The sequence below is a fragment of the Echinops telfairi genome, unplaced genomic scaffold, assembly GCF_000313985.2.
Source record: "Echinops telfairi isolate 266 unplaced genomic scaffold, ASM31398v2 ScPeMD7_23;HRSCAF=83, whole genome shotgun sequence".
Taxonomy (NCBI): Eukaryota; Metazoa; Chordata; class Mammalia; order Afrosoricida; family Tenrecidae; genus Echinops; species Echinops telfairi.
In genome coordinates, this window is record NW_022103920.1 from 20,295,023 (window position 1) to 20,307,613 (window position 12,591).

A 12,591-nucleotide genomic window follows, 5' to 3' on the forward strand; every position below is an offset into this window, starting at 1 on the left:
TCATGAGGGAGGGGGGAGGGAGGCGGAAAATGAGCAAATGATATTAAGGGCTAAAGTGGCAGGCAGGAGTTTTGAGATTGATGAGGGCAACAAATGTACATACGTGCTTGACACAATGGATGGATGTATGGACTGTGATGGGAATTGTATGAGCCCTCAATAAAATAATTTTTTTTTAATTAAAAAAAAAAAGTTACGGTTTCAGAAACTCAGAAGCAGTTCTGCCCTGTCCTCTGGGGCCACGAGGAGTCAGAGCCCACATGAGAGCAGTGGGTTCTGATACTGTTATAGAATGTCTGAACAGGATCTGCTCTGAGACACTGAGAAGGATTAAACAACAGCATGGAAAGAGCCCTTAGAGTAATGCGAATTCTGCTATAATTGAAGCAAGAACACACGTCACATAAATGGTGTAGCCTAGGTGAAAGAATAGATTATTAATGTCTTATGAAACGCTTGTGGGGAGGGACAAGGCTCCAAAGAAAGCAGCAGTTTACAAATGGATTCGCTAAAGTTCATTTGAATAAAAAGAAAATCGAGCAGTATGGAAGGGTATGATCGGAAAAGTAAAGGACACCCCCTCTGAATTTTTCCTCCCCCAACCCCGTTTTTCACATAAAAACACTGCTCTGTTTTTGTTGTTGTTTTTTAATGTCCTTCCAGCTTATGTATGTATGTGTTTGTTTATGTGCATGGGTATAGGATATATAGGGCATAGTATATATACATGTGTAGGTTTATATGTGTACTCTGTGTATACACAAAGTATATAGTATATATATATGTAATATTCTGTGGGGTTTTCTCCCACATGACCTCATACTAGCTGTAAGTTTTTGTAAGATACTTTAATTTCACTTGTGAAATATATTTTAACATATTAGAGGAAAGTTTGAAAAATAAATACATACTATTGAATACTAGAAATTTATTTGCTTATATTTAAAATTTTCATCTCTAGCTTTCTTTTAAGATTTTCATATTTATTAGAAACTTGAGAAATAGTATAAAAGGTTTTTAAGAAATAATTAGCCAGACATGTACAAAACATGTGCACCACGTTAGGGACTAGCATTTTACCTGACATATGAAAGACATTTTTCTGCTATTGAAATAAATTTTAAATAGGTATTCATTAAAACACAATAGAGTTCTACCAGCTAATTAGTACTTGTTGAATAATGAGGATCTTAATGATAAGGAAGTATTGTCTCTTTTAAAAATATAATAGAAAACTGAGGTCACAATTTATTTTAAATTCTTTCTGGGTTTAAAATCCAACAATTTTGATCATTTAAAGCTCTTATTAGGCTCTTTATTTTAAAGTTTATATAGCATCAGGTTTAAAGATTATTTTAACCCAAAGGGATAGCATTTTACTAAATTGTACCATTTAGATATTGCAATATAACGAACAAACATCTTTCTTTCTTCATAGTCACTTGTGTACTTCCTCAGTGGTAACTCGATATTTGAACATACCGGTAATAAGGATTTTAAGACACTAAGGTGAATTATAACAACATTTTTATTACACTCTGTTAGTCTACTGATAGATTTTACATGTAAACATGCTCCAGTTGAACCTCGCTCTATTGGAGGAATTTTATCACTTTCATCTTTCATTTAAACTGCCTTAACATTTAATGTGTAAATATAAAATATGAGTATTCTCCCAAAGTCTTTAGAAATGAAAATATATTTGTCATAAAACTCAAAATTACATTTCTTTGTATATTTTCCCCACTTCTTTGATTAACTGTGAATGAGTAGAATAGAGCAGAGCTTGGGTTTTGGATGTTGGAAGCTCTAGAATATTATCTTGGCCTATAACTAATTAGCTATGTTGGGCCATAGATCATTCATTTACCTTCTCTGATCCTTGTTTTCTTATCTGAAAACATGAAAGTGTTTGATTATTTGATCTCTAAGGTACTTCTCAGTTCTAAAATACTAAGCTTTAATGAACTAAATTTTGTAGCAATTTATAGTTCATTGACAATTTCATGAAAATTATGAAGGAGAGCATTCCAGAAACTTAATTATGCTCATATGAAACTATACATATATCACCAGGCAGTTGTTCCAACAGAATGAGGGGATACTGCATGGTTTAAAATCAGGAAAAATGTGCATCAGTGTTGTATCTTTCACCAGGCTTATTCAATCTGTATTGAATTCAATCTGTATATGGAGCAAATAATCCAAGAAACCGGACTATTGGAAGAACAAGGCATCAGGACTGTAGGACGACTCATTAACAATCTGAGATATGGAGAAAGTAAATTAGTGGAATGGGTAAACCTTGCTTGCTGAAAGAGAAGAGAACTTAAACCACTGACTGATGGCAAAGACTACTTACTGCCTTCAGTATGGGTAAACCTCAATATAAAGAAAACAAAGGTCCTCACAGTTGAACCAAGAAGCAACATCATGATAAACAGAAAAGATTGACATCAAGGGTCTCATTTTACTGTAATCAGCAGTCAGTGTTCATGGGAGGAATGGTCAAAAATCATATGTATTATACAGCTCTGCTAAGAACGGCCTCCTTAAAGTGTTAAAAAACAACCCCCAAAGCAGAGAATCTCATTTTGAGGACTGAGGTGCCCCTTACACAAACCATGGGTTCTCAGTTGCTTCATTTGCATGTGAAAGCTGGACAATGAATCAGGATCACTGCAGAAGAATTGACACATTTGGATTATGGTGTTGGTGGACAATATTGAATGTTTATCATGGACTACCAGAAAAATGAATTGATCTGTGTTGGAAGAAGTACAATCAGAATGCTTTATAGATGAAGATGGCTAGATTTTGTTTCACAAACGTTGGACATGTTATCAGGAGAAGTACATGTCATGGAGAAATACAGCATGCTGAGTAAAGTCAATGGTCAGTTAAAAGACAAACAAACTCTTAAACACCTTTAAAGAGATGGATTGGCACAATGGCTCAGACATGCAACAATTGCTATGATGGCACAGGGCCAGGCAGTGTTTCATTCCTGTTGTACATAGGGTTGTTATAAATTGAAATTGATTCCATGGCCCCTAACAACAACCCTAACATTGACCTAAGAAACTTGTTCCTTTAGTTGTCTTCCTGCGTGTTGAATTCTTTTTCTGGGTTCTATGCCAAGAACTGTCGTATCCATTGCTGCATCTTCAGTTCTCCAGGAGTCAGAAGAAGACAGACTACGAGGGAAATCACGCAATGTGGTCTCGTGAAGAAGGCTGGACATTGGCTTGTGTAGTGACTTCACCTTAGAAGAATTTGCATTTTTTCTGCTAAAATTCCATTCAAATAGAGTTAAGTCCATGGTTTTATATGATCCACTTGATCCAGATTACCCTTCAAATACATTTATTTTATAATAATTAAGACACGTTTTCTGTCAATCATTAGGCCATATTCCTGAATGTGTAGGTTTCACCCTATAGCTTCTCATTTTTTAACAGTATTTTGAAATATGATAGCCTAGTAAATAAAGTCAGCTAGGTCAGTTGTTCATAATTCTGTGCCCTTCTGGTTATTTAGTACAGCAATGTGAGGGATTTTGATAGACTCTATTAAACGCTAAGAAATCAATGCACTTATCTTATGACTTACCTTTCGTTTTTCTGGTATTTATTGACTTATTTTAGCAAGATGGTTCTCTTTATTATGAAATATTAACATCTAAAAGCTGTATTTGTTAATATGCCATAAGTTATATCTGGCTTTGTACTTTTACATTTTAAGATAATTGTTAGTATTTTTAAAGAGCATGTTTTTATGTCAGGAAGCTCTGCATTTATTTCATTAGTTTTAGCTGAGACTCCTTTGCAGTAGAATTTTCTTAAACAGCAAATTGCATAATGAAAATGGCTCCCTCTTGGTAGGGCACTACTACAGGGTGGTACTGACAAAATATGGAAATGGCCCATTTACTGATATCTGAGCACTCAAGCTACTTGAAAGATTCCAGATATACCAAATGTGCTTTTGGTTTTATAACTTCTTGCACACGAGTTGATAAAGCCTTATCAATTTCAGTAGTAGGTATTCTTCCCAGACTGCTCATGTAATACTGTCGTTCATCAGCAAATTGAGGTGAACACCCACTCTGGTATGTTGAATGAATGCACTCTTAGCACTGAGCCATGTAATTCCTTTTTCTGTTTGAAGAGTTTCAGCTGCTAGTATGCTCTTTTACAGGAGCTTAAAAATTAGAATTGTGCATATTAAATCTCATTGTCGATTGCATTAGTGATTGGTTATACAAACTTATACTGCCTGTATTTCTCTATCTTCCATGTATTTGAAGTACTGTATATACTCGTGTATAAGCCAAGTTTTTCAGCACATTTTTAATGCAGTTTTCTTGTAAAATTAGGTGCCTCGGCTGTTATTCAGGTTGGTTTATACTTTAGTATATATGGTAGTTTAAATGCCATTATAATTTATAAGTTCATGTGAAATCAGTCTTAAAGAATAACTTTCCCTCATGTGTTTAGATCTTTATTTTAATTATCATCATTATGAACTAGTTTAATGGGCATCTGTTGATTATTGGCTGTGCACCAAAACTTCTGCCCATCACTCTTAGAGGGTACACAGGGATCCTCTGCCATAGACCTCACTACCAGGTGGCATTTGTAAACGTGGAGGCCAGATATGTGCAAATGGGGGTGCTCTTTCTTTGTAGTGATCTGAGATTTAGTGGCAGTATAGGCATCCTGGTGGTGTAGTGATTACGTGTTGGGCTGCTCCTCAGAAGAAAGATGGGCCTTTCTACTCCTGTGAAGAGTTACAGTCTCGGAAACTCACAAGGGCAGTTCTACTCGGGCCTATAGAATCACTCTGACTCGGTGGCAGAGAGTTTTTTTGTTGTTTTGGTTTGAGTGACAGTGTATGTATGTATGTATGTATGTATGTATGTATGTTTATATATGTGCAGTTGGGGTGAGATCCTGGAGTGCCTTCAATGCAATTTGCATATGTACCTTTAAATCAGAATGTAGTGGTCTAACGCGTATAGAAAGCATTGCACTTGGGGGGAGTGGTGGGGTGGGGTCGTGATTTATTCCAGAAGCCATCGAACAACTTTTATTCTTTTTCTTCTAAGCGGCTTAAAACGTGTTAGTGACATGTGAGATCTTCATGAGAAGAAAGCATTTCTCCCATCTAATTGTGAAGAGTTATGGTTATTTGATGTTCCAACACTGACACAGTTATGTTTATGTTTGCATACTCTCCTGAATGGAGACGGGGGAATCCTAGAATTGGGCATGCTAAAATAAGTTAAGGCCAGAGATAATTTAGAAAGGTGATAAGGATGCTTTCTTTGATTCACCCCTGGCCTATTTTATGCCAAGTCCTGTCGATACAAAGCAGAATAAACATGACCCCTTCTCATAGCCCCCTCAGTGGATCTGCATTGAGAATAGTGGGAATGGACACCAGGCCCTGGCTTCTACAAAGCATAAAATGGTCATCTGGAAGACTTCCATGTAATAGAGAATTCAAGGTCCATCGAATTAGAGGAGTGAGATAATTTGTGTGTATGTCAGCAAGAGAAAGCTCTTTGCATTTTTAAGTTTCTTTACCTGGAAAATACGAAAAAAAGAGGTGTAACTAAAGAATGAGAGGGGAAAACACTAAGAATCAATTTAGACATAGAGTCACTCACATATGGAGAACTGCGTCCTGTGACTTTAAAAATATTTGTTAAAAGGAATGTTTTATTCCATTAATACATAATCGAAATTTCTCGTTTCTCATCCCATACATTTATTTGCACATGTATTAGTTTTATTACAATGTGAAATCTTTTGCATTAATGGCATTACCTTCTGAAGGTAGTCTCAGCTTGGAGACTACTTTCTCATTTCAGTTACATTCTTCATCCTGTTGGGTCACACGAGACATCTCTCCATTGTGCTTATTCATATTAAGTTATTTGTGTAAATTAGGATTTTTTAATTGCATAATTTGTGTACATTAATTGATTTGTGAAGCTTCGCAATTTTAAATGAATTAAATCTTTCATGTGATTTTGTGTTTCCTTGGTCCATGAGGTGGTGCAAAGAATCCAACTATCATACTTATCTGCAGAATAGGTGATAGTCTATGCAAAACTCAGCTGGCCCATTTTTTCTTTCATTGAAGCAATTTTTATTTTTAAATAGCAATACAACTAATGATTTTATATGACTTACTCTGAATTGTAGATGTTTTGGTGTTTGATTAAAATTAAATTTTTTGCCTGTGTAGGACACCATTGCGGTGGCTAGATTTATTTTCTCAGCATCTGCAAACAGAGATGGTGAAAATTGCTTTGTTCTGAAAGCATTTGAAAGCTTCAAAACAACTGTATATGTAAGTGTGCAATGCTTAGTCTCAAACCATACTTTGGTTTTCATGAGCTAATGTGATGGCATACATAAAGGATTTCTCTGCTGGGGGGCGGGGGGAGAAGAAAGAAATAGTATTCCTGCAGATACCCTACCAATTCTGACTGAATTCACTTATTTTATTATTTTCTTGTGAAATAGAAGCTTTTATTAAACAAAAAATATTAAAATGTGAAGTTATTTTTTCTTCACATATTTATAAAGGCCATGTTTCCATCTCTCCAATCCTTTCTGGAAGAATTGTGCACTCTCCAATTTATACCATATCAAATGGTGGTTTTGGCCTTTTTAAGGGACTTTTATTGTGTTTATTTATTTTGTAGAATCGAGCAACTTTAAAACCTTCTTTTCTTACAGTGTTATTGACACTTCTGCATATAGCTGTGGCAAAAATATACACAACAAAACATTCTCCAGTGGACTGAGTTATTTTTATTAAATATGTTTAAAAAATAGAGACTTCTTTTGGCTTTATGTTTAGATTGATTCCGCAGAATAAAGGGATAAACTGTGCAAGTCATGCTGGACCTTATCCTATTGTTTGTAATTATATCCTTGGCATTTTTTGATAGAGTACTGAAGTCTGCCTTAAAGTGATATTTGAGATAAATCTGATCTCCTCTTATTCACTGTGAACATGATCTTCTCACGCCCATCATAACCACTCCCCCGCCGCCACCTTCTCTCACACATGCACATGTGACCAGGGTAAAGGGGGACGAGTCATGGGCTTGCAGGACAACATCTGCTTGCTTTTTTCTAATATGGACGTGTGCACTGTATAATCTAGGAGTAGCCCTATGCTGGACATTGCAATTAATGAACTAGAATTATAGACTTCTTAGTGTTAGACTGATCATTACTACAATTTTGTTTTCCTTTTTGAAAAAGTCCAAGATTTCTCTGCAAAAAAAGAAAATTGATTATCAACTCGAATTTTCTATTTTATTTCGACTGATACTAGTTTCTTTTATAGTCAATTCTGAAGAACATTGAAATACTTCAAATTTAGTCTTTAAGAATACAAATTTGTTTGAGCGTACACCTTTCCATTTGCCCCTAAAGCTTTAATATTTTTAGTGTCTGTAGTTAAGAAAAACTGGTTTATGTCACTCTTAATTTGTAAAGCAGAACTTTAAGCCATTTTAATAAATGTGAGTCTTAAGCAGGTAAATTTGTAGTTACCACAACTGAAAGCCTTTAATCATAATGGAGTATTGATATAAAACTGAGTCTTTCTTTTGTTTTCTTCTCTCAGGTTTATGTTAAATCTACGAGCACTTTTTTGGCAGAATCAATGTCTTTGGTAAGATTACATTTATTTTTAATATTTAAGATGAATACACAAACATATATACACACTGTATGTAAACACGTCAACAAATGCGCTTTACACAATTGATGTGTGTATGGATTGGGATAACAGTTGTATGAGCCCCTAATAAAATGTTAAAAAAAAACCATTATGTAAAAATCTTTTTTAAAAGACTGACCAAAAAAAAAAAAAGTACTGCTTCTTGGATTTCAGTTTATACATGCATGAGCGTGTTGTACACCAAACGTATGAAGGCATGTCTCTGTGATCGGTGAGTAGCTGGAGACAAGTTCTCTCTGTAATACGATTCTCTTGGTATTGTGAAGATGCTTTCAAAAAATATCCAGGACCCAGTGGTGCTTGGTTCTTTTTGTTGGTAAGGTCACTGTGAGTTGGAACTGACTCAACAGGACTTAACAACAACACAGTGCATTTTGAAATAGTCTTAAGTATAATGAGAAAACATGATCTCTGATTTTTGATGTCTGGTACTATTACATTGAAGCTGTATTTTTAGTTATGAATTTGTACCTGATTATTCTGTTTGGAACGTCTAATAATATTTTACATAAAATACGTACCAAGGAAAAAAGAAACTTAAAAAATGTTTTGTTTTAAACTGAAGGCAAGTTCATTTCTTTTATTTTTCATCAGTTTATTTAAACAGATTTTTGTTTGCTGAATTGTGATTTGATAGACCTTACTACTTTAAGTAAAAGCATTTATTAGCAATTCACTGTGTTCACGTTTTAATATTTTTACCATTATAAATTGTTTTCATAGCAATAGGAAGTTTCCATTTGTACACGTGGGCTACTTTGAATTGAGTGAAACTATAAAGAAAGTAATACGTTGAAACATTTGATGTTCAAGGCCAGCAGCTTTCATTTTGTACTCACCAGGGACTAGAGGGAACACAGATGTTAAGTTCTGAATAATAATATAATTAACATTTTTATTTAGGAAAACCATACCCAGAGAAAGCATTGATGCACGTTAAAAACACAACAACAAAATATTGTCAGTATTTCCATGAATTAGTACTTTCTCAAAATTATTTATCAGCTTCACATGTAATGTATCCATGAACCTGTTGCGGAAAGGTCAGATATTCTAAACTATTAGAATCTCAGGTATGCATTTATTGGACTTTATTTTTTCAATTGTAAAATGCGCATTGGGCAGTTTCCCATTTCCCATTCAGAAACTCATTTTTCATGTTGAGATTCTTGTGTTTTGCTTGGCAGGGGTACGGGAGAGTTACTGCATGAGGCTGATGTATTCCTAAATAAGTAGTATTAAATAGTCAATCTATTTTTGGAATAGGGTTGTTTTCAGAAATTAGGAAATACAGCCTTTGTCCTGCAGTAAGGATAAACGAAAACAGGCTGAGGGCAGTCCTTTGCTCTTGTATTCCCGAGACTTAGACGCACGGGAGCAGTGCAGTTGCTGGCATTTTGGTATGATCTAAGGTCCGGTGTCGATTATCCCGTCTCCTCCGATAATGATCAGTGAAGGTGTGTGCCAGGCCTGATGCCTCCTTTACCAGACTTACTCAAGGACTGGAAGAAGACACATCTGCAACCTGTGGAAATTGTTGGAAATTTCATTGTATAGCTTTCTACTTTTTAAATTGAAGTTTCAATATAACCTGGATTATGGGTTAATTCTGCTCTTGTGGGCTGGTCAACAAGTTATATCATTTACAAACATTTTTAAGGAGAGTCAAGTGTCAAAAAGTGGGTTTATATAATAAGTTTTACAGTTTGTAATCTTTTCAGGCCTTTGCCGTTTGACCTATAAAAGGATAACATAATTATATGTGTATGTTAATTTAACACATTTAATTGTAACATGATTCTAAGATGTAAATATTCAATATTCATGTGTTCACTATCTTGTCTTTCTCTAGGTTCCAGCAACAAAATATACATACACACCCCTGAATCAGCTTAAGGATGGCACAGTTGTCAATGTGTATGGTGTTGTGAAGTTCTTTAAGCCCCCATATCTAAGCAAAGGAACCGGTAGGTATTAAAATTGGTGGATTTTTTTTAACTTTATTGTGAGTCAGGTGAAGGTTTCCCGAACATGTCAGTTTCACATTCAATAATACGGACACGTTTTGCGTCACTGACTGCAGTCCCCCCATTGGAACAGCACTTAATCCATTTCCTCCCTGTGTTTCCTATTTTCCTTCTCTCCTAACCCTTCCAAATTTTGTCCATGGGTAAATGCTGCCCTTAGATTTCAAATGTGTGATTATTCTGAGGTGTGTACCGGTTTGGTATAATTTTCCCCTTAGCATCTGTCTACTATTTGACTCCAAAATTGAGCCACAGAAGTGAATTCAGTTCCAGATTTGAAGGGTGACTAAAGTCCTTCGTCTTAGGAATCCCATCTGCCTGCTTTTTGTTTTGTTTTGTTTTGTTTTGTTTTATGAGTGTTAGTGCTGCTCCATATTGTTCTGCCACTCGATCCAACTATGTAAGGTGAGCTGTAGGTAGTGGACGCTGGGCACCATCTCCTTCTTCACGCATCATGGAGACTGATGTCTACATGGTCATTAGTTTGTTGCACTCATTGTTTCCAGGTGTCTTTCCATTTTCTTCATGTTTTCCTCTGCACAGAGGGAGACCAGTCGTTGTACTGCAGATGACTGATCATGAGTTCTATTTCATGAACACCACCCTCACTGTGCCCCAAGTCTTCATTGGAAGCTAAATTTTGTTTCATAATTGCCAAAAAAAATGGTGTGTTTTCTTTGTCATTCTTTGTTTATAAAATATACATCTATTGTTATGTCTTGGTATTTTATGCTTTTACCTTGATTTTGTGTATACATACATATATAAAGCTTATTTATTCTTAAGGCAAATTTTTAAAGTATAGGCCACTAATTATTATAAGAAAATAAAAACTGTTTAACAGATAAGCATGCCAAAGAATGCGTCCAAAAATACCACAAACTTCAGTTTGTTGAATAAAGTGAACAAACCACAAACTTTCATCTTTGTTTAATTTACTTCAGCTAAATTTAGGAAGTCCTTATTATTCATCTCATCTAATTTGAAATACACTTGCTTGTGAGATATACCATTATTTTATTTTTCATTAAGAAATGAAAAACTTCCAGTAAAGCTTGTTTCACTGTCAGTAGTAATATTTTCAGAAATGGTATAAAAGTGGATGGATTCATGTTCCTGATGAGCTGTATTTGTGTACTGCGTGCCTCAAGAGCTATGATTCATACTGGGCACACAGATGTTCCCATTGAGTGCGTATTATTAAATCATTTATACAGGTGTTTATGTAAAGATACATATGTATTTTATTTGCTAGAACTGTACTCATTATTGGAGTAGAGAGAGGAAAGAAAGCCTCACGTTCAAGTGGACAAAGTCTCCATTTCATATGTAGCTTATTCATGTCACTGAAACCATTTTAGTTGATTCATTAGCAAATATGAGGTTAAGTCATAGCCACAAAACTATAAAAATATTTATTTAAAAAATATCCAACTGTGAAGTATTGCTTCCTGACATACTATCCAGCTAGGTCTGTTCTTGTCTGAAAATGGTGTTTCAAGTCTCAAACCTTCCCTAAGAAGTCTGTGTTCTTTGGTTTACACCATGTCAGAACAACAGTTTTGGCATCCTTGGGGGGACTCAAGTCATGTTCCTTTTCACTGTTCCTTGATTTGGGGAACAAAAAAAGTCTTAAGTGGAAAGACAAGACTTGTAGGATGGACAGAGTAAGATTTCCCAATGAAGTTTGCATATGACAGCTCTTGCTCCACTCTCAAAGAAGAAGCAGAATTCATTGCTGTCATGGGAAAAACAACTCAGTACATCTTTCTTGGCTTTTCTCTCAAGATTGGAGTTTTAAATTTTCTTAAAGCTTCCTGATTAGCCTTCTTGGTCATCCTGGGTCCTTTGAAAAAAAAAATTTCCATCACAATTGCCCCTGGGAATCCCACCAGGTGGTCATCATCATCTTCTGAGCTGACCTGTTTCCCTTGGCTTCAACTGGCCCTGCAGTTTCCTCCAAAAGCCACTATTTTATTGGACTTCTTCTCTTTTTTTGGGTGGCTCTGTAACAAGATTAAGACAAGTGTGGAGGATGTCTCTGTAGTTATCCACTGATCACAGAGCTGTCTTGAATCATGTTTTGTTTGGAATAAGCCGTGCATGTAAGAACTGGAACCCTGGCAGTGTTACTCTTTGAATTAGCTTTGTACACATTTTTCAAGAGGACCATGAAGTTGATAGTATAGAACAAAGTGATAGCTATTTTATAAACAGTGATAACTAAATATTAATTTTTGTTGTTATTAGAGGAACTAATCATGTTTTCCTCTGATAACAGAACTAAATCATGCATAAAAATGGATAACAATGGGAGGCTGTATAACTTTTTGTATATGCATAAATATTTCCTTTCTCGATCAGATGTGTTCAGTGGGATCCTGACTGAGTAAGGAATTCATGACTATAATGAGCCATCTGTTATTGCAGAGATAACGTTTCTATTTCTTTTGAGATACTAAATTAAAATGAACATCATCAATTTTATCTGAACATAGTTATTGAAACGGTAAAATTTATCTGAAGACATAGCAAGATGTCTTTGCTACTAGCAAGACCTTAAAACTATGCATCTCATAGCCTTACTTCGAATCGGTTGCTAGCCACTTTTTTTTCCTTTTTAAGGTTTAAATTTAAAAAAAATTATTTTATTGGGGGCTCGTACAATTCTTATCACAGTCCATACATACATCCATTTTGTCAAGCACATATGTACATTTGTTGCCCTCATCATTCTCAAAACATTTGCCTTCTACTTTAGCCCTTAATATCAGCTGCTCATTTTCCCCCC

General features: G+C 35.2%; 1 protein-coding gene across 6 annotated transcripts in view; it reads left to right on the forward strand.

Annotated features, from left to right (window-relative positions):
- Positions 1-12,591, forward strand: part of POT1 (protection of telomeres 1) — a 104,799-nt gene that overhangs the window by 21,963 nt on the left and 70,245 nt on the right. For 3 of the 6 annotated variants that reach the window (XM_004707784.3, XM_045288844.1, XM_045288843.1), the window contains 3 exons: positions 6,259-6,363; positions 7,657-7,704; positions 9,626-9,740. In XM_004707784.3, the coding sequence (XP_004707841.2) occupies positions 6,259-6,363; positions 7,657-7,704; positions 9,626-9,740 (268 nt within the window). The remainder of the gene's footprint in view (positions 1-6,258; positions 6,364-7,656; positions 7,705-9,625; positions 9,741-12,591) is intronic. The other 3 variants (XM_045288842.1, XM_045288845.1, XM_045288846.1) reach the window with 1 other exon arrangement.